Source organism: Centruroides sculpturatus, unplaced genomic scaffold (assembly GCF_000671375.1).
Source record: "Centruroides sculpturatus isolate CEXI.00-Female unplaced genomic scaffold, Cexi_2.0 scaffold458, whole genome shotgun sequence".
NCBI classification, from domain to species: Eukaryota; Metazoa; Arthropoda; class Arachnida; order Scorpiones; family Buthidae; genus Centruroides; species Centruroides sculpturatus.
Genome location: NW_019384732.1, coordinates 21337 through 42390, shown reverse-complemented (window position 1 = coordinate 42390; position 21054 = coordinate 21337). Strand labels below are relative to the sequence as shown.

Sequence of the window (21054 nt, the reverse complement as noted above, 5' to 3'; positions counted from 1 at the left end):
AACTCATTAATAATTTAATTAAATACAAGCAATTAAAATTCTAATAAAATACATTAATAAAGATAAGTTACATTTCAAGTTTCCTAATAAATTTAAGTCATAATACAAATTTTTCATTTAACTCACTTGTTTTAAGATTCCTTAAACTTAACAGTAATTCTCTGTTAGATTTCAACTGATCTTGCAATTCTTTTTCCAAATGTTCCAACTGTTGACTCAAATGACTACTTCTCTGTGCCTAAAAAGAATACTTTCTCTTAATTTTTCTGTAGGTATGATTATAGTGTATAACGTGTTACAAATAAGTAAATCTAAATCACTATTTAAAATAATATATATAAATTAAGATTACATTCAATAATACAAAAAAAGAGAACAAATTTCATAGAAATTCTAATACAATTTTAACATATCATAAGCAACTAGAATATGTAACTACAATATTATATATACTGTAAGGTCTCGTTTTATGCGGATTTTTTTAATGCGATTTTGAAGTTGTGCGGTTTGTATTTCATCCAAAATTTTTTTGGACAAACATACATATAGGCTTGTTTAGGAAGTCCGCGTATAGACAGTCTCCAAAAATCGTGGGACGCTCAAAGCTCACTCCATTTGTTCCACTGACATATAACGTTTATGGATGTAAAGGACAGCTAGATCTACCTTAATCGCTTTAGTTCCTAGCAATTTTTGATATAAATGTAATTAAACATAAAAAATACCTAAAACTGAAAAAAACGAAAGAAATGCGTTAATTTTGAAGAAAAAGCTTCAAAGTTTAACTTCCTTTGTCTTGCCCTTCTGTGAAATTTAACACCAATGAGTCAGTTTATTCATCTGGATGACCTTAAACACAGCTGGAGTTGGATTTCCCGGGGCATTCTCATAAACGTCGCGGGAGGACAAGGGTTTAAAGTAGGGTGAAGCTGGCCGTATAATTTTTAATAGTTTTAAAAAATTTGGAGACTTAAAAAACATTCCAAAAATTCAAAAAAAAAATGTAAAACTATATTACTTTTCAATAAAATTAACTGAATTAAGTTTGAATACAAGTTTATTTTAAGTTTTTATATGAATTTCTTTCAGACATTCGAAGTAATTTATTAAGCAGCCTATTTCTTTTAATTTCTGCAAACTTTATTTATGCGGTTTTAAGTTAATTTTAACTCGTTGTTTTGGTTTTATGCGATTTTAGAAAATTACGGAACTTATCCCTACTTTTTCAAGGCAAGTAAAGTCTTTTTTTATGCGAATTTTTTTTATGCGCTTTTCTGTAGAACGTATCCACCGCATAAAACGAGACCTTACAGTATATAAATTATTTATTTAATTTTGTTTATATCATTATTATTTATATTAGTTATAATTAAAATTTTGAATGAAATTTTAATCAAATTGAAATAAAATAACCATTTAAAAAATTTTTTAAAATGTATATGTTAGCTACTTGCTGTTATCACTGTAAAGAAAGAAAGAAAAATCTTTTATCTCGTAAGATATATTCATAATTTAGCAAAGAGTATTTAGGAAATAAAAGGTGTTTTTTTTTTTGGAAGAGTGAAACTTGAAATTCTAATGTAGATAACTGTCATTAAAAACTGGCTCAGTTTTAATCATTTTAAATATAAATTAATTATGATGCCTGGCAACATTTACCACTTTCAACTTATTATTGGGAGTCTTTAACATGTGTATTTCTGACTTGTTAGATTCATGGTATGATGTTCCCAACTCTCAGATTTAAAACATTTGCTTTTCTAAAGATAAGTATACTAGTTGATTTGGAGTTAATTTAATCAAAATAACAATTGATAATAAATTATTCATTCTTAATGGATGTATTAAACTTGATTTTCCAGCTGTATATTTCTGTTTGCAGCATAGTAGGGATCCACTATTAATTTCACAATTTGTTTAGAATTTTGTATTGGACTACTGCTTGAAATTTATAACAACAACAATTGATGCATCTGATCATTTTTCTATTACAGGAAATTTTTAAACATCCTTGTAAAAAGAAGCAATTAAATCTCTTAATAAATGTTAGAGGATTAGTTATAACACTTCAAGATATTTAGTTGAAATTGAGAATTGCTTTTTTTTTTGTTGTTCCTGATCCAATTGATATTAATAGTGATGACAGTTATAATTTTGTGGTACAAACAATAAAGGATTATATCTAACTTGTAAGTGAAAAAGGCTAAAAGTCTGAGTGATGTTCGCTTTGTTGTTGTTATGGGACTGTCAAGGCTTAATAAGTTTATGTGATCTACTTAATATTAAACAAATAATTTGATGTGGTCTATTCTTTGGTTTTAGAATAAATAAATAAAGACAATAAATAAAATTTATATAAACTATATAATTGCTTCATCAAGACCACAGTAATTTAACTTAACAATTGTTTGTTCACTGTAACTCCATAAAAGTTATTTTTTCTGTAATTTTAACCTAGGTAATTTGATTGTTATTATCTGGCGTTGTAGTTAATGTTATTAAGATTATTACTTACCATATATTTCCATAGATAAGACAACCTTCAGATATTTTTTTTTTTTTATTTTATTTTAAGGCCTCTTCCCGCTCTGAGAGCACTAAGAGGAACAACCTTCAGATAAGATGAGGTATAAATTTTCGTCAAAGTTTTATAGTTTTAGCATATATCTGTCCTATAAGACGACCCCCAAACTATTAACGGCCTATGAATTTAGTTTATATCAGCAATCATAATCTGGATAATAATACGGTATAGCGTATACAGAATTATGTCCTATTTGTAATTTTTCAAATAAACAAATTTTATTTTCTTGCATCTGGCAGAACTGCCTTGCTATTGTTGCAAACATTTGCACTGATTTGGCATTCGAGTAATGACCTTGACTATTCACAAAAACATCATATGGGCTATTCTATTTTGTGGCCATACCCTACTCTCTACTAGTAAATAATTATGGTTTTTCCATTTTTTTTAATAATAATTTTAATTTATATAAATTTCAATCTAATTTTTTTTTGTATCTGTCCTATAAGATGACCCCAGATTTTAGGGGCCTTTTTTAATGATTCAACTATTGTCTTATCTGCGGAAATATATGGTATTTTTGTAATCTTTAAAAATTTTGTAATTTTTTCTTTTCAAATGTACCACTCCCCTAACAGGGAAAATATTCTTTTTGTGAATAAACCATTATTATTATTAGTCTATTATTATTAATATGTTGGGTTTAGTGGGTTTTACTCAGTTCACACCGGTGGCTGTGTACTATGCTGAACCAGAGTCAAGGCATAGCAACCAAAACAAAACTAAAATTAAATAAGTGTGTCAGTGTCTGTATTCAGGAATTTCCTAACAATGTGGCATGTATTCAATATAGTGGCCTTCTGTAGTGTTATGTATGTATTTCTACTCAATTCTAATGTTCCCAGGCTTTTGTGTAGTGTGTGTGGTATCACACCTGTACAGGAGAGAACAACAGGTACAATAAGCACCCTATCCATCCTCCACAGATGCCTTATTTCCTGGGCGAGTTCTGTGTACTTGCTAATTTTTTCAGTGCATGTGTTTTGTACATTGTGAGTGTTTGGAATGGCTATGTCTATAATGTATGTGATTTTATTGTGTTTGTCAATGAGTGTGATGTCTGGTCTGTTGTGGTAAATTGTTTTATCTGTGATTATGGCTCTGTCGTAATACATTTTGTGCGTGTTATTTTCCAATACTGTCTGTGGAATATACTTGTAGTATGGTTCGTGGATGTCTGCCAATTTGTGTTTCTTTGCAAGCTCTTGGTGTATTATATTTGCTACTTGATTGTGTCTATGTAAGTAATCTGTCTGTGCCAAGAGCTTGCAACCAGAAGTGATGTGTTGTATAGTTTCTGGCATGATGTGACATTTTCTGCATGTGTCATTTGTGAGTGTTGTATCTTTGAGTATGTGTTTTCTGTAGTTTTTAGTATTTATGACCTGATCCTGTATGGCAATCATGAATCCTTCCGTCTCCCCAAAGAGGCATCCCCGATCTAACCAGCTGTTTGACGCAGTTTTGTCAACAAAATCCTGGGCCAGGTCGTAAGGATGCCTGCCATGGAGAGCCTTTTGAGCCCATGATTGCTTAATGTTGTCTATGCTTTTTATATGTTGTGTCATGTCTGTATGTTGTGAGTGTAAGTTTAATGGTGTGTTATTTGAGTCTGCTAGAGTTACTGCTTTATGTAACTGTGATGTTTCTTGTTTCTTGTAGAAAAACTCTCGCAGTGACTGTATTTGTTTGTAGTGAAGGTTAACTATGTCAATCAGGCCACGTCCGCCTTCTTTACGTGGAAGGGTTAATCTTTCTGTGGCGGATTTAGGATGATGTTGTTTATGCTTAGTAAGTGTTGTTCTTGTTTTCCTTTGGAGTTGCTCGAGATCTGTGTGAGTCCAATGTATAACTCCAAAAGAGTATGTGAGTACTGGGATGACATATGTGTTTATTGCTTTAACTGTGTGTTTTGCATTTAACTGTGTTCTAAGTATAGCGTTTAACCTACTTTGGTATTCTTTAATTAATCGTTGCTTTATTTGTGTATGTTCTGTTAGTTTGGCCTGTTGGAATCCTAAGTACTTGTAGAACTCGCCCTCTTCCATGGATTCAATAACGTCTCCATTTCCAAGTGCAAAATCTTCTTTCTTCAGGATTCCTTTTTCTATGTGAAGTTTTTTGCATTTGTCTAGGCCAAACTCCATTTGTATGTCCTTAGTGTATGAATGTGTGATTTGTAGGAGTTGATGAAGTTGTTTTTGTGTGGATGCATAAAGTTTTATGTCGTCCATGTACATGAGATGTGACAGTGTAAACTGTGTTGTTTTTTCATGTCTGATATTGTAGCCATATTGCGTGTTGTTTAACATGTTGGATAATGGATTCAGGGCTAGGCAGAACCAGAGAGGACTCAAGGAATCTCCTTGAAAAATTCCTCGCCTAATGAATATTTCGTTTGTTTGTATGGAAGTGTTACTAACCCTGAGATGTAGTGTTGTTCTCCAGTGCTGCATAGTGTTTTCGAAGAATGCAATGAGTGATGGATGTATTTTGTACATGTGTAGAATATGTAGCAGCCAACTGTGTGGAACACTGTCGAATGCTTTTCTGTAGTCTATATATGCCATGTGTATGTTTCTGTGTTGTTTGTGTGCTTGCCGTAGAATGACTGAATCTATGAGTAACTGTTCTTTGCATCCCCTGTGATTTCTACGGCAACCTTTTTGTTGTTCTGTAAGAATGTCGTGTTCTTCAACATGTTTGTATATTTTGTTTGTGATACAGGATGTCAATAATTTGTAGAGTGTTGGAAGACATGTAATTGGTCTGTATTGTGTGGGGTCTGTGGTTTTGTTGTTTTTAGGTTTCATGTAGGTGATGCCCTGAGTAAGAAATTTTGGCATGTCTTGTGGATTGATGATGATGTGTGTTAGATGTTTAGCTAGTTCCTGGTGCAGTGATGTAAACTTTTTGTACCAGAAATTGTGAATGTTGTCTACACCAGGTGTCTTCCAGTTGTGTGTTCTGTTAACAGCGTAGCGAATGTCGTGTACGTTTATTTCAGCACAGGGCATAGTTGGTATGTTGTGCAAGTTTCTGTTCTCCTCCTCGATCCAGCCTGCATCAGCATTGTGTGTAACAGCATTGGACCAAAGAGAAGACCAATAAGTTGTGAGTTCTTCTTCTGTTGGTGTGCCACTGTGCTGTGTATCAGTGTTTGTTTTGGTACTGATTTGTCTGTAGAAAAGTTTTTCATTGTTTGTGAATAATTTATTTTGTTGTTTTCGTAGTGTACATGTTTTGTATCGTTTGAGTCTACGTGCTTTGGCTGCGAGTTTTTGTTTTAGTGTATCGATGTATTCTGTAATGTGTGTGTTGTGATGTTCATGTTTTGTGTGTGTTTTGATTTTCTTGAAAATGTTTTTGAGTTGTTTCTTTAATTTGGGTGTTATGTTGTTTTTAGTGTATTGTGTCAGCCTGCCTAATTGCTGTCTAATGTCATTTATTTGTGTTTCTATTCTTCTCTGCCAGGCAGGCTTATGATAGAATTGTGTTTTGTGTGTGTCTGTCTGTGAGTGTATTTTCAGTCCATGGTGTGTTACTACTGTGACTGCCCCAGCATAAACTAATGTATGAATGTCTGTAAGTGTAGAAATTGAATGAATGTAGTTTGGTAGTAAGTGAGTGTTTACATAATCTAGTGTTTTTCCTACTGCCTTTGACGTGTTGATTTTTGGTATTCGTGGTCTTTGTGTGGGATCTGTACCAGTATATTTAATGAGTGTTTCCTGAAATATAAGTGAGAGCGTATTAACTAATTCTATGTCTATGTTATCAGTGATGGATGGGGAAGTGCCTGCAGTATCATTAGTGGTACTTGTTGTGTGTGTGCTGTAATCAGTGCTTGTTGCTGGATTATCCTGACAGGTTACGTGATCTTCATTAATGTTAAATGTTTCTGTCTGTTGATGTATTTGATCAGCAACCTGTTGTTTGATAAGTTCAAGTGTTGTTTGTGGGATAAGGTTGTTGTGTATAATTGTTCGTTTTTGATCAACAACCCTTTGTTCGGTGACAGTGAGGTGAGGATATTGTTGTGTGAATCTATGGTGTAGTTGTTGTCTGTATGCTGTCATGTTTGTTTCGAGTCTTGTGATGGTGTAGTAAGTGCGGATGATAAACTCGTTCATTTCTGTTGTCCATTTCATCCGTTGGCGTGGTTTTCCAGCCTTTGTGGTCTGTGGATGCATTGCCACAGAAACACCAAGGCTAGGTTGATTCCTCACATCTGTTGAGGGCATTGCAGTAGCCATGCTTGGGCCGGCGCTGCTTTCGCCACCGGTAACCAAGGGAGACTGGAGCCTATTTTTCGAACGTGAGCCTCTGCCTAACCCACGAACGCGGACCTTGTTAACCCGGGCGACGTCCGAGCCGGTATCACACTTTGATCTGGTTACTACCATAATAATTATCTCCACAGAATGTGGGTGTGTGGTCACTCTTAGCTTCATTTCTCCCCATAGACCTTACTGGCATGGGTGTCCCTACCAGGAGCTTGTGCTCCAGCCTGCATTGCTCTATGGTTCAGTAAAATTACTGGGCTCTCCCACCACGACCAGGTAGTGACCATGGGAGAGTTATTATTATTATTATATAGTGAAATAACTGTAGCAAAAAAGAAATGTTTCTTTAGTGCTAATGTTTTCGATGATCCTTCCGGGCTCTTCTTCAGGCATTTACTTAAATCCATTGCAAGCTGGTCTTTAATTAAACTTTTGAACTTCTTTAGAAGGCATTCTAGTTTGTATTCCAAAAGCGCATGCATTCCAATTTATTCAAAGATAGTATACTACTATGAGATTCAAAATGTAAACTAATCTTAATTTAAAACATTATAAATGTAAATAAAATTAAATAATATTGTCCATTAGGACTTGCCATGCAGTAGAAAGCGACATCTCCTCCTTAAAATTAATGCATGTGGATTCACATCCCGCCTTATGGCATGAAGGGTTCCTACTCGAATTTTTGTTTTAAATTCCCTGACCAGCTTTGTATAAATTCTCTGACCCTCACGTCCTTACAGTATGGCACATTAACAAAATAAAACATTACTCAACTTACTATGCACATACGTTACTGCTTCTCCAATTTTTTAACTGGTTATTTTTTCTAATTAACAGTTATATATTTTTTTATGATCGATGAATTAGTAAAATCAAAATAAAATAAGAAAGACAGAATTATGGCATGTCTTCTCTATAAAAAACTAAAATGTTTTATTAAATAATAATTTATCCTGTTATTAACTCATAACTATAAAACTTCATAGCTTTGAAAAAAAGAAAAAAAATCTGTTAACTATTATTAAAAGAATTCAGTATAATCCATGTAGAAAAGTATAAATTTATTAAATTTGTCCTTTAATAAATTTTCCAAACTTTATAAAATATTAATAAACTGGGAAAAAGTTTCAGAAATCAGAAATTGTTTTGCTATGTGATCAATATTATTAAAATGAAAAATGATAAATAATACCATTTGAATTAATATTAAGTTATCATTTTTGGTTCTTTGTTATCATTTTTTTCTATCAGTTCATTAACATCTTCCCTCAAATTAAAAGTGTAAATTGCAAGAGATAGAAAGTTAAAATATTTCAAAAATTTTTTATCAACATTAGATTATTAAGAGTATTAGATTTTTCTCTCAAACTTATAATACTGCATAATTAATACAGCAGTTTTAAAATCTAAAAGTATTTTAAAATTGAAAAATAACAATTGATATTGTNTGCTTAATCTTTAAATTCCAGCATCATTTGTAAACGTCACAGTATTATCGCTGAGATGGAAACAATGTTAAAATTATGGCGTAATAATCAAGTAAATGTGAAAAATTGTAAAATAATATAGGCCTAATTTGTTATACATATGTATTATCTAAGATTTTATTAAACATTTTTTTATAAATTATTGTTTTCTTTAGTCTCCGCCCCAATTAAAAATTATTTGTATGTATTTATATGCGAAATTATACCCTAACTTATGCGAATTCGACTTACGTGGTTACCGCTCGGTCCCACTTATCACGTAAGTTTGGGGTATTACTGTACTATAATATAACAAACATTAAAATGAAAATTATATAAAGAGTTTTGTTATTTTAGCCTACCATTGTCATGTTTATCACAATACTCAGATAATATGAAATGACAGTTTCATTGGTCAAGTAGACACAAAATGAAAATATATCTTAAAAAATCTAAGATACATTTTTTTCTGAAATTAATTGATATGTAGAAATCCATTTTGGTGTGAGATGAATGACATGATCTAAGTTAAAAGTTTATGAATGTAACTTCCAACTTTCATAACAATTGGTTGAACGGCCTAAGCATGCATAGCGAATGAACAAACAAACATCGTCATTTATCTATACATATATATAAAAATGGACGTGTCTGTCCCTATATTTCACTTTTTAGCCAAAACTACACATCGCCCATGAATGGTGTTTGTATGTGGTAGTAGCCCCAAGTCTCCATTCATGCACTATGGGGTTGCGTCTCCATAGCTATAAGGGTGCGGGAGATATGGGCTTGAAAGTGGTTGAAAGTGGAAGATTTTCTATTTCAATTTTAAAAATTTTCAAATTCGTATTCGAATTCATTCGTTTATAGAACGATTTAAACATTCCAGAAAATTGATCAAATTGAAAATAGTTCGTTTGACTGGACATAAAAATTCTCTAATTAGTATGGAAATGGGGGACCTAATTCTTGCATTCTTGAAAATGGGTAAGATTGGCTATAATGTAATTATCTTAATCTTCACTATCGTTACTTTTTGCCCACAAATAAAAACCCAGCAAAGTGGGTCCTTGCAGCTAGTATATATATATATATAAACATCCCAAAACCTGATTTATTAATACTAAACCAAACAATTTCCATAATTAATTGGTAATTAATCATATTTCTATTAATAATTATAAATTAAATAATTTGTTATTAGAAGTGAAGATTGATATTACAGTCTGGAAAGAAACTGTCAACACAACACATCATAAGTGGAGGTTGCAGGTTCAAACCCTGCTCTGGGCAAATTCTTTTCTTCTAGACCATTATAATAATTTGATATTTATTAAATTAATTTAGAATTATTAATTTTGATAAAAGATGGCACCTACGTCTACCTCTAATACCAAATTATTTAATTTCTCATTATTAATTTATAGTAGCAAAAACTAGCCCGATCAATTACCACAATCATTTAGTTTAGTATTAATTCAAATACATGTTATTTGCTGGAAAACTGTGTGTATGATGTGTAGTTTTAATTTGTCCATGTTCCAGCTGTCGGAGATTTGTATATTTTGTTATATTTTGTCATTATGTACATTACATTTTATTTTTATTGAATTTGAATATCGTCACATTTCATATAGAACATTTCTTTAAAAAATTTTTCTATTAATCAATTCAATTTACAGAAATGTATAATAACCTGACAAAGGTCTCTGAAAGTAATTGAAAATGTTCATGTTTTTCAACAAACATATCTACTGGAACCAGTACAGAAGGTGTCTAAATGTGATTATGTTATTTTACAATTTTTGTGGTGTTTTAGAAATCAAGTATATAATTTATGATTAATTGGTAAATTTTTATTGATAACAAAAATTCAGTAGTTTGTTAGCTCATGGTATCAGTTGCCTAATTGTAACTGTAATGTTACAAGACATTAAGAACTGATAACATTCAACTGTTGTTCAAATTATTTCAATATGATGTAGCCTTTAGTTATAATTAATCATAAACAATGTACATTCAATATGTTTTTGAATGACTCACTTTTTGAACAGAAATTGGTTCTTGGACAGAATTTTGGACTCATAATTGCACCAGTTGCCAAACGATAAGTCATTTGCCAAACAACCTACTCGGCAGGAGCTTGCCACAAAATTAGAGAGAGACAAATAGTCAACTCCCTCTACTTCTTATGTTAAAGTCAATGGCATAACCAATCAACAACAGGACTACTGATTTATAAGTTAATGGTGCTGAGTTTGCCTCACATCATTAGACATCGTAACACAAATCATTGATAACATTGCTATTTAGATCATATTTCAATGTGCATGCTGCAGTTGAATTTAAATCAAATAAATTAAAAAAATCCATCTTAACTGATATTCACGTAATATAAAATGGCATCCAAGAATATGTGTTTAATAGTGAGTCAAATTAAATAACTACAAATTTATTATTAAACATAAATTTTTAATCATTTCTCATTATATACAATTGGCATCATATTTAACAGTATTAATTAAATTCAAGAACTTTTAATAAACATCTTTAAAAAGGTAATGTATACAACTTAAAAGGTAAAAAAGCTTTATTTTGGGTGTCAAGAACAGATTAATCCATTTTGTACTGTTTCTTATGAGAAAATTTGTTCCAGTTTTAGAACAACTTTTAGGAACAAATTTTGTCAAAAACTGAGATTTAACTGTACTTATTTTGAAAAAATTAACATGTTGATTAATCATATAAAACCACTTATGAACCTCAAGCTCAATCCAACAATGAAAGTGGAATGGGAATTTAAAATGGGAAGTTAAAATGTTTCTAGTCAACATCACAGACCTCCATCAGGAATAGTTAAGATCCAAACTAGAATGTTTGAATTCTATAATAAAATGTTCAAATAATAGCTGCAAAATTTAAATTACTTTCATTACTGGAATGACCTTGAGGTTTGTCAGGATAAAATCGTCCCACATACGATTTCCCACGCTTTTCCGTACTTTCAAACGAACAACGGTTGTCACCATGGAAACGCAGATCAGGCAACTTTGGAAACTCGACTGCGGATTGGCTGGAAGCCATCATACGACCTGCGGACCTCCGTTAGAGCTACTAGGTGTTGATTGGTGGAATTCCACGTGTCTCAATCCGTATAAAAGGATTGAGTTTAGGCGGGAAGTTCAGTTCGCCTAAGACTCATCAAGGGAACTCACGTTCGTCTAGCTTCGCCTAAGCTTGCCTAGAAGTTTGTTTTGTCTCGCTGTGCGGTAACTAACATTTGAAGGAGTTTGTCACAAGGTGTCCTTTTCGACGGACCTGTTGTCGTGGCTTAAAAGTATTGGAACTTTGTTACACCTGAAGTATTGTAATTGTTTTATGTTTGTGAACTTTTGTAACTGTACATACGTTTTACTCGTAATATAAACGTTTTTGTGGAAATTCAGTAACATCTCGTATATCATTTTGAATTTGACTAGGTTCATGTGTGGTTTTGTATTTATATTGTCCAGTTCTAATTTTAAAGTGTTCTTAGATTAATCATAATTAAAGTATATCTAATGAAAGTTGGCTAGAGATATTTGTAATGGAACTCAACTAAACTTAGTTAGAATACTCTTCAGACAACAGGAAGCAATTTCAGCTCAGAAAAATAGTTCCAAAATTTACAAGAAGAAATTTGGTACCACAAATATGAGAGGAAAAGAAAGTGCAATTGTAAAAATAAATGAACCAAAAACAAATGTAAAGATGTAAAGTGCACATTTTATTATGCTCTGTCTTTTAAGGGAATCAAGTTAAAAACATAGTTCTGAAAAAAACAAGTTCTTGATATGTCCTCCTACTAAGTTCAAAAAATCAAGTAAACAATCCCATTGAAAACAAGTAATTAACCACTCGGTGTTTGATGAAACATTATTGCAGCAATTGATATACAAATCATCTGATATGAGCTGGTATGCCATCATGCATAAAAATAATATCCTGCATTTACAAAACATATCAGAATATTCAAATCAGCAGAATAAATCAATATATTGTTTTCCAAGTGTTAACATAAGTTTTATAAAAAGGATATTTTAACCAATTATACTTATATATTAATTAAAATTATATAATAAGCAGATAATTAATTCCAGCAAGCTATCTTATTAAAAACATGAAAAATATAAATTAGTAGTGTGATTAACAATGACTAAGCAAAAGAATCCTATGAGAGTATTTTTATTATGTAATGATATTAATTAAAATGAATTAAAGTCAATCAAAACTAAATATGTTAAATAAGAGGATTGAATACAATTACAGAAAAAACGTGGACAATTGAATGCTCATGCTCATTTGTTCTCAACTTTTGATTATAATAAACAATATACTATAAATGAAAGAAGTTTGAATATAAAAAGTAAAATTCTACTTATTCTTATATAACACAGGATAAAGCTATTGATATTAAAGTGTTTTATGTATTTATTTTACCAATATGTAATGCTCAAGTCAAACAAGTATTTTTATTTTTGCCAGGATAACATAATTATTCTCTAAATAATATAATATACTTCTTGTCTAGTTTGGTATATATTTGTGACAACTATGTTGACTCTTTATTTCTAGATTTTAGATCATTATGTATATAACTAAATCTTACATTACCATTGAATGATAATGTAAAGAGGTATAATTATATACATAATGATTGTAAATTGATAATTCACCAAATGCTGACGTTTTATTGTGAATTTCATAAATATTCGTAAAAAAGCTGATGAGGGACTGTAGATCTGAAATGCATACTTCTTTTTTGGAAAATAAATTGATGTTTTAAGGTTGGTCTTGTGTCCAGAGACAATGTAATAGGTCTAGAAATAAAGAGGACAACACTAGAAATAAAGAGGACAACATAGTTCTCACAAATATATAATTACTAGCTTTTGCCCACGGCTTCGCTCGCGTTAAGAAGTATTATTATTAATTAGGTATAGTTTTTGCAGCTTTACTTTCGTTTAGCGTGTGTAAAAAATTAGGGCCTACAAAACTTCTTTGTACAACTATGTACAAAGGGTACAATATAATCTCCGCAAAAACTATACCTAATTAACCCCCGTCAAATATAATCCGCTAGAAATATTTAGGTATAGTATGTACTATTAGATACGGCGGCCACTCATCATCGGGTATATGTAACTCAGTGAAAACACAACGATAGCGCATTTTAAAATACTACTAACGCCATCTATTGTCAACATTTAGAACTAAAAATTATTTTGTTCGTCTTAATTTATTCGTTCCATTAGGTACTGATAGGTTCAAACTAATACATTTACATCCTCCATCATCCCTTATTTTATCCCCATGGGGGTTGAATTTATCAAAATCCTATTTAAGCGGACGTCTTCATCATAGTAGCTCCAATCTTTAATTTCAGTTCAATCAGTCGAAAATCTAAGAAGATTTATACAAACTTTCATCCCCTATTTTATCCCCTTAGGGGTGGAATTTATCAAAATCCTTTCTTAGGGGATGCCTACGTCATAGTAGCTTTATGCATGCAAAGTCTCAGCCCGATCGGTTTAAAATTGACAAAGTTTCATACAAACTTTCATCCCCTATTTTATCCCCTTGGGGGTAGAATTGATCAAAATCCTTTCTTAGCGGATGCCTACGTCATAACATCTACCTGCATGCCAAATTTCAGCCCAATCCGTCCAGTTGTTTGGGCTGTGCATTGATAGATCACTATGTCAGTCACCTTTGAGTTTTATATATATAGATTCTCTACCAAATTAATGTCAAAAGAGTTTCTTTTAACATTAATTTTAACTACTGTATTCATGTAATCTGAAATGATTTAATATTCCATGTGTAAGATTATAGTCTTGTTTAAAAATTACAATAATTGGAAATATTTTCTTGTTTGTTTCTTTCTCAGAAAAATTTGACTTTAAATAAAAAATTCTAGACACACTAATGGCCTATTAATTAAGGTAAAATATATTTAACACAAGTAAAACGGCAAAACCGTATTTGGGACAAGACTATGTCTCGGAGACAAAATCAATTTGATGCTCAATACAGGTCTCATTCTCCTATCTTCTTTGATATTGCTGCTTTTGAGCGCAATCATTAAAACTTCACCTGCCTTGACCACGAGGTCATCCCGAGCCATTTTTGGTGAATGTTCTGTCAGTAAAAATTTACTAAGAAACTGATAATTTACTTAATTTGTATCAGCAGCGTGATATTTACAATAGCATCAATATATAAATCAAAGATCGCACGATTGTCGACTCAAAAGGTCAATTAACGTGAAGGGAAAAAATTCTTTCCTACCTTGTCCGTGATGTCCATGTTGACCTCGACCATGTGTTCTATGTCTTTTGTTCTGTCGTTAAAAATTTACTAAAAAACTTAATTTGTATCGGCAGAGTGATATTTACAACAGTGTCGATATATAATATAAATCCAAAATCGGCACGGCTGTTGAATCGAAAGGTAGTAAAAAGATCTCTCTTCTTGTTAGAGTTTTAAAGCAAAGTGAGGTCAAAGGGCAAAGGTCACATGCAGGCACCCTCAGTCCTAAGGTCAGAGTTCACTTCTTAGAATGACTGCAGGTGGTACTCTCCCCTATCTAAATTCGGTGGGGTGAGGTGGCTGTTTTGCCTGTTTGTAGAAGAGGGTCACCATTTTGGATTTTACTTTGACTCAATTCTCAGTCCCCTGACTACCTACAAGTCTGGATTTTTTTTATGCGCAAATGATTTGGGCACCTAATACTCTGTGCCAAATATCAATTCTCTACATGTACTCCTTCATACCTCTATGCTGATAAGAACATGAGGCAGTACGATTTTATAAACAAGACATAGTCTTGTCAAAAAGTTAACTGTAAACAACTTAACTGAAATTCAGTTTTATATATATAAACATAAATTTATTTATAATTTCATTGTTTTAGTTTTAAAACCATGCAAACTTTTGCATTGCATTGAACAAAAGTTTAATTTTTACAAATATTTAATCATTTCAATAATAAATAATAATTTTTTTATTTCATTATAATTTGTTTTCAAATATTGACTTAAAAATTTAATTATTGTAAAGAAAAATCAAAATTATGCCTATTTTCTAAAAAAAAATAATTTTTTTTGAGAAAATAGGAATAATTTTGATTTTTACAAATTTTTAAATTTACAAGATACAATTAAAAATTTTTTTATATTATTTACCTTCCCTTGTGGTCTTTGCAGAAAAAGATGGTATGTAACTGCTGCCCATGAAAACAAGGCTAGTGAGACTATTAAGACGAAAGTCCTCCTACGCATTTCCAACTAAAACTTTTGATTTTGTCATTTCTAAGATGGAAAAATAGTTTTATTAACTATATATATTAACATAATTACAATTTAAGTCATCTATTTGATTGATTAAAATTAAAAATTCTAAGATAATTTACTACAATAAATAATTAATATATACTGTATTTACATAATCCATGCAGTTTTCCCCCAAAAAATCATGACAAAATTGGTGTGTGGTTTATTTGAAATAGATTTGGTGACAACCTGCAAAGTCTGGGGTGCTTCCACTAGCAAAATTAAGCATTTTGGAGTAAACATAGGAATTACTATCTGTATAAAATTAACATCATTTTTACTAACAGAAATCGTTAAGACTGCTTTTTATTAAATTAAACATTCTATGTATTTCATTTGTTCAGAAAACAATAGACTAAAGGGGTACACTAAGAGAAAAAAGGGGCCGTCTCTACCTCAAGGCTTGATACAAACTCTTGACAGTCCTGCTGAGCATTATTGTATTAAATGCTACAAAAAAGTAAGAGTAAAGGTTGCTTTTGTGTTACAACTAAAATATAGTTGTAATTTTATATAATTTAAACATAAAATTTGTTAAATAAGTAATAAATTATATTGGTCAAGTTTTTCCTTTTTTTTAAACCATTATCTTTTAAGCTAATGGTTTAAAAATCTTTTATCTTTTAAGATAATAGATAATGGTTTCAAAAACTGGCGTGCACAGATTATTTAGTAAATACGATATATATAATGTTTATTCAATAAAATAAGCCTATCAAAAGTATATCAGTTTTGCAAGTTGCCTAATGAATGATTAAGATACAATGTCACATTACAACAATGGTTCTTAAAGTGATATTAATGATTTTGCTCCCTAGATGGTATTGGATTACTTGAGAAGGTACAGATATAGGACAAAATAATAGGAACAACTGTGAAAGAATGCAAAATATTTATTAGTAGGGAGTTGGGCCACCATTGGCCTGAATTACAGCTTGTATCAGACATGGGATTGAGAAATAAAGATCGTGCAGAAAGTTTAAGGGAATTCGCAGCCATTCCTCCTGCAGAGCAGTCTCAAGTTCAGATAGTGTGTGTGGAGGAGGAAACCAAGCATGGACTTTGTTCTCTAAAAAACACCACACAGACTCAATGATGTTGAGATCAGGGGACTGAGGACACCATATGAGATGTTCCACTTCATCATTATGCTCATCCAACCACGTTTGAACACAGTGAGCCGTGTGTACAGGGCTGTTGTCATCTTGGAATAGAGAACGTTCTCCAGGAAAAAGTATGAAGCATAGGGTATAAATGATCTGCAAGAATACTGCAATAATGCTTGCATCTGACCTTCTCCCTCAGGACTACAAGTAGCCCCAAGCCACGCCACAATATCGCTCCCCACAGCATCATAGAGCCCCCTCTATGCTTCATGATAGGAACCAGACAGTCAACACGAAATGCTTCTGCCTGTATTCGCCAGACAAACACACATCCGGTGGTCTGGAATAATGTAAATAATGATTTGTCAGACCAGATGACCTGTTCCCATTGCTGTTGTGTCCAGTTTTGGTGATCTTGGCACCACTGTCTCGCTTCATAGCATTCTGTGGTGACACTAACGGCTTTGGGATAGCTACTCAGCCATAAATGCTCGCAGCATGCAGCTCTCATTGAATAGTTTTGGTGGATACGGGGTTCTGGAGATGGGTGTTCATCTCAGAGGTTATCTGCTGCAGTGTAATCTTATGTTTTTTGGGCAACTATCTTCTTCAACACTCGTCTTTCTCGGTCGGTCAACTTCAACTTTTGCCCACTGTTCTGCTTTGCAGAAGACACCTTTCCCAGTTTTGTGTAGACTGTCATAACCCTTGACACAGTGGACCTTGAAACACCCATAAGTTTGGCTGTTCTAGATACTGACACTTCAGTGAGGCGAGCTCCAATAATCATGCCTCTTTGCACATCAGACAGGTCGGACATAATGGCACTTTGCTGGGAACAGAATTTTCTCATGCAATTGTCACACTGCCAAATGCTCAACTGATACCTTCCCTTTCACCGCCACTAGATGGCAGACTGTTGTGACACGTGGTGGGGCTGTATTGGACAGTCAAAGTACAACACATTTCAAAAGAGGTAATCCTATTATTTTGTCTTATACCTGTATTAAGAGGGAAATAGTGCTCTTCTTGAAAATGTGCTCTTCAAGCTTGTTTTTTATTTATTTATGATTAGTTATTTTGTAATAAAATAGCATCACACTGCATAAACATTGATTGAATTCAATTTCACGAATTAATGTCTGTTTAATATTATCGGCGTTTCTCACCTGCCACAATGCAGACAGCGATTAGAAACAAGTTATTTGACCTACTTTCTAGACTTCCTCGATAGCAGGTTTAGAGGGCTTTTCAATTCGAGTGGTAGCTTTGTTCGTGGAAAAGTTTAGATAAAAACAGATATCGTTCCTTTGATAAATGCTGTAAATGGTACGAATCGACAAAATTATTCATTAATTAATTGCTTAAAGCAAAAACAACAAAATTAAATACTTTAAATTTGTTTTAAATGTTCCAATTTCGAAATTCAAATGGGTGAAGACTTAAAACTTCAATTAATTTAAATCAGATGCATTTATTCACAATTCGAGTGTCGTGTCGGTTATAAAACGTTAATGCATTTCAGAGTCATTTTACTGTTAAACAAACGAGACAATTTTAATAATTACAGAAATTTATTTATAGATATAAAAAAATGTAATATTAATAATAAAATATTTAAAATTATTCATTTCGATAGTAATAAGATGTCGAAATCCTTAAAAATCTATTCCGAAGACGAATTTCGAATTTGGTATAAATTTTCTAAATATGGATTTGTTCGTATTTTAAACCGCATTGGCGACAAAATTAAATATCAAAATGGAAAAGAGTTGCCATTAATTGCCGAACAATGGTTTTGACGGCCTTAAGATTTTATTTCTGGAAGCTTTAGGAATATAGCTGGCCACCATTTCTGACGTCACAAACGAATAACCCGATTGGCCGAACGACTCCTAAAACGGGGAAGTAATAGCGAAGTAAGTAAAAGCCAATGTTTTGCCAAAGTTCGTTTAGATAACGATCAGAAATAGATGATTGTCGTCTTTGCAGCGCATTTTAAACCGCGGTTCAGCCAGCCAACGTCTATAGGCAGTTCTGTTGATAAACATCGTTTAACGAAAATTCTATCTCTGCAATCGGCTGTGTGTGTTTCGGACAAAGTACAGGAAGCTAGCTATAAAGTAGCCGAACTTAACATAAAGGCCAAAAAACCACATACAATAGCTGAAATGTTATTAATGCCTGCTTGTAAAGAGATGGTGAAAATAGTCCTGGGTTCAGAAGTTGCTAGTGAAATATCAAAAATTTCTCTTTCTGCTGACACAATCAGTTGCCAAGTTATTGAGATGTCCAGTGACATTGAAGACATTATGAAGGAGAAAATCAACAGCAGTCGAAAGTTCTCACTTCAGATCGATGAGTCCACTGATAGTAGCGGCCACGCACAACTTCTTGCTTATATTCAATACATCGATGACAATGTAATTGCAACTAATTTATTTTTTTGCAAACAACTTCCCGAGCGAGCCACCGGTGAAGAAATATTTCGTGTAACTAATGAATATGTGCTCCAAAATGAATTAAAATGGAAGGACTGTGTTAGTGTTTGTACAGACGAAGTCGCAGCTATGACAGGCCGAGTGAAAGGATTTGTAGCTCAAGTACGTGAAATTAATCCTAACGTACGGTGCAATCATTGTCTTATTTACCGCAAAGCCATTGTTGCTAAATCTTTGCCACCTTCTCTGAAAGTTGTGCTGGACGAAGTAGTAAAAGTCGTAAATTTTGTCAAATTGCGACCCCTAAATTCTCAGCTATTTTCTGTTTTGTATCAGGAAATGGAATCAGAACACACCAACCACACTCCTGTTACATACAGAAATACGGTGGTTATCAAGAGGAAAAGTATTAACACGAATATTGGAACTTAAAGACGAGGTACGAGCATTTTTGACTGTAAAAAGGCACAAATACGTGGATTTATTTGCAGATGATGAATGGGTATGTAAGTTGGCATATCTTTCTGATATTTTCATACACTTGAATGAACTGAACAGAAAAATGCAAGGTAGGAACGAAAATATTCTTACTAGTATAGATAAGATTCAAGGATTTGTGAATAAGCTAAATTTGTGGATACAGAGAATTGAAAATGGTTCATTTGAAATGTTCTCGACTGTATGGTCACTTGCTTCCGGTAATAAAGTGATGATGGATCTAATTAAAGAACATTTACAAATCCTGCAGCAGAGATTCAAGAAGTATTTTGGAGACAATGTTGAAGATATCGACTGGGTTCGTAATCCATTTGTTGCAATTTCAGATCTCTACCTATTCATTTACAAGAGGAACTCACGGAATTAAAAGCAGACAAAACATTGAAATTACAACTCCTCGAAGTGCCTTTGGATACATTTTGGTTGGCAATAAGGAGTGAATACCTGGCTATCTCCAAGATGGCAGTTAATATGTTATTGCCATTTTCTACTACGTATTTGTGTGAACTGGGCTTCTTGACATTGACTGAAATTAAAACATCAAAGAGAAAGAGACTCAAATCCGTCGATGAAGAAATGAGACTAGCATTCCACCATGGATCAGCCGTCTGTGTGCAGCTAAGCAGGCACAAATATCACATTGAAAAGGTATGAGTAGAATTATTTTAATAGTAGTAGAAAAGTATATTTTTACACTATACACTCTATAGTGAATTAAAGTTCATAAATTTTAATAAACGCACGAATTAATGTCTGTTTAATATTATTAATAATAACAACTCTCCCATGGTCACCACCTGGTCGTGGTGGGAGAGCCCAGTAATTTTACTGAACCATAGAGCAATGCAGGCTGGAGCACAAGCTCCTGGTAGGGACACCCATGCCAGTAAGGTCTATGGGAAGAAATGAAGCTAAGAGTGACCACACCCACATTATGTGGAGATATTTATCATGGTAGTAACCAGATCAAAGTGTGATACTGGCTCGAACGTCGCCCGGGTTAACAAGGTCCAGTTCATGGGTTAGGCAGAGGCTCACGTTCGAAAAATAGGCCACAGTCTCCCTTGGTTACCGGTGGCAAAAGCAGCGCCAGCCCAAGCATGGCTACTGCAATGCCCTCAACAGATGTGAGAAATCAACCTAGCTTTGGTGTTTCTGTGGCAATGCATCCACAGACCACAAAGGCTGGTAAACCACGCCAACGGATGAAATGGACAACAGAAATGAACGAGTTTATCATCCGTACTTACTACACCATCACAAGACTCGAAACAAACATGACAGCATACAGACAACA

General features: G+C 32.9%; 1 protein-coding gene and 2 pseudogenes across 1 annotated transcript in view; 1 reads left to right on the top strand and 2 right to left on the bottom strand.

Annotated features, from left to right (window-relative positions):
* Positions 1 to 21054, bottom strand: part of LOC111628216 (alpha-1,3-mannosyl-glycoprotein 2-beta-N-acetylglucosaminyltransferase-like) — a 75400-nt gene that overhangs the window by 42250 nt on the left and 12096 nt on the right. Inside the window, exons 2-3 of the mRNA XM_023371956.1 lie at positions 15566 to 15691; positions 127 to 238 (exon numbers count right to left, since the gene is read on the bottom strand). Of these exons, the coding sequence (XP_023227724.1) occupies positions 127 to 238; positions 15566 to 15661 (208 nt within the window). The 5' untranslated portion in view covers positions 15662 to 15691. The remainder of the gene's footprint in view (positions 1 to 126; positions 239 to 15565; positions 15692 to 21054) is intronic.
* On the bottom strand, positions 16489 to 17836 carry LOC111628221 (annotated as a pseudogene).
* Positions 18792 to 20276, top strand: LOC111628215 (annotated as a pseudogene).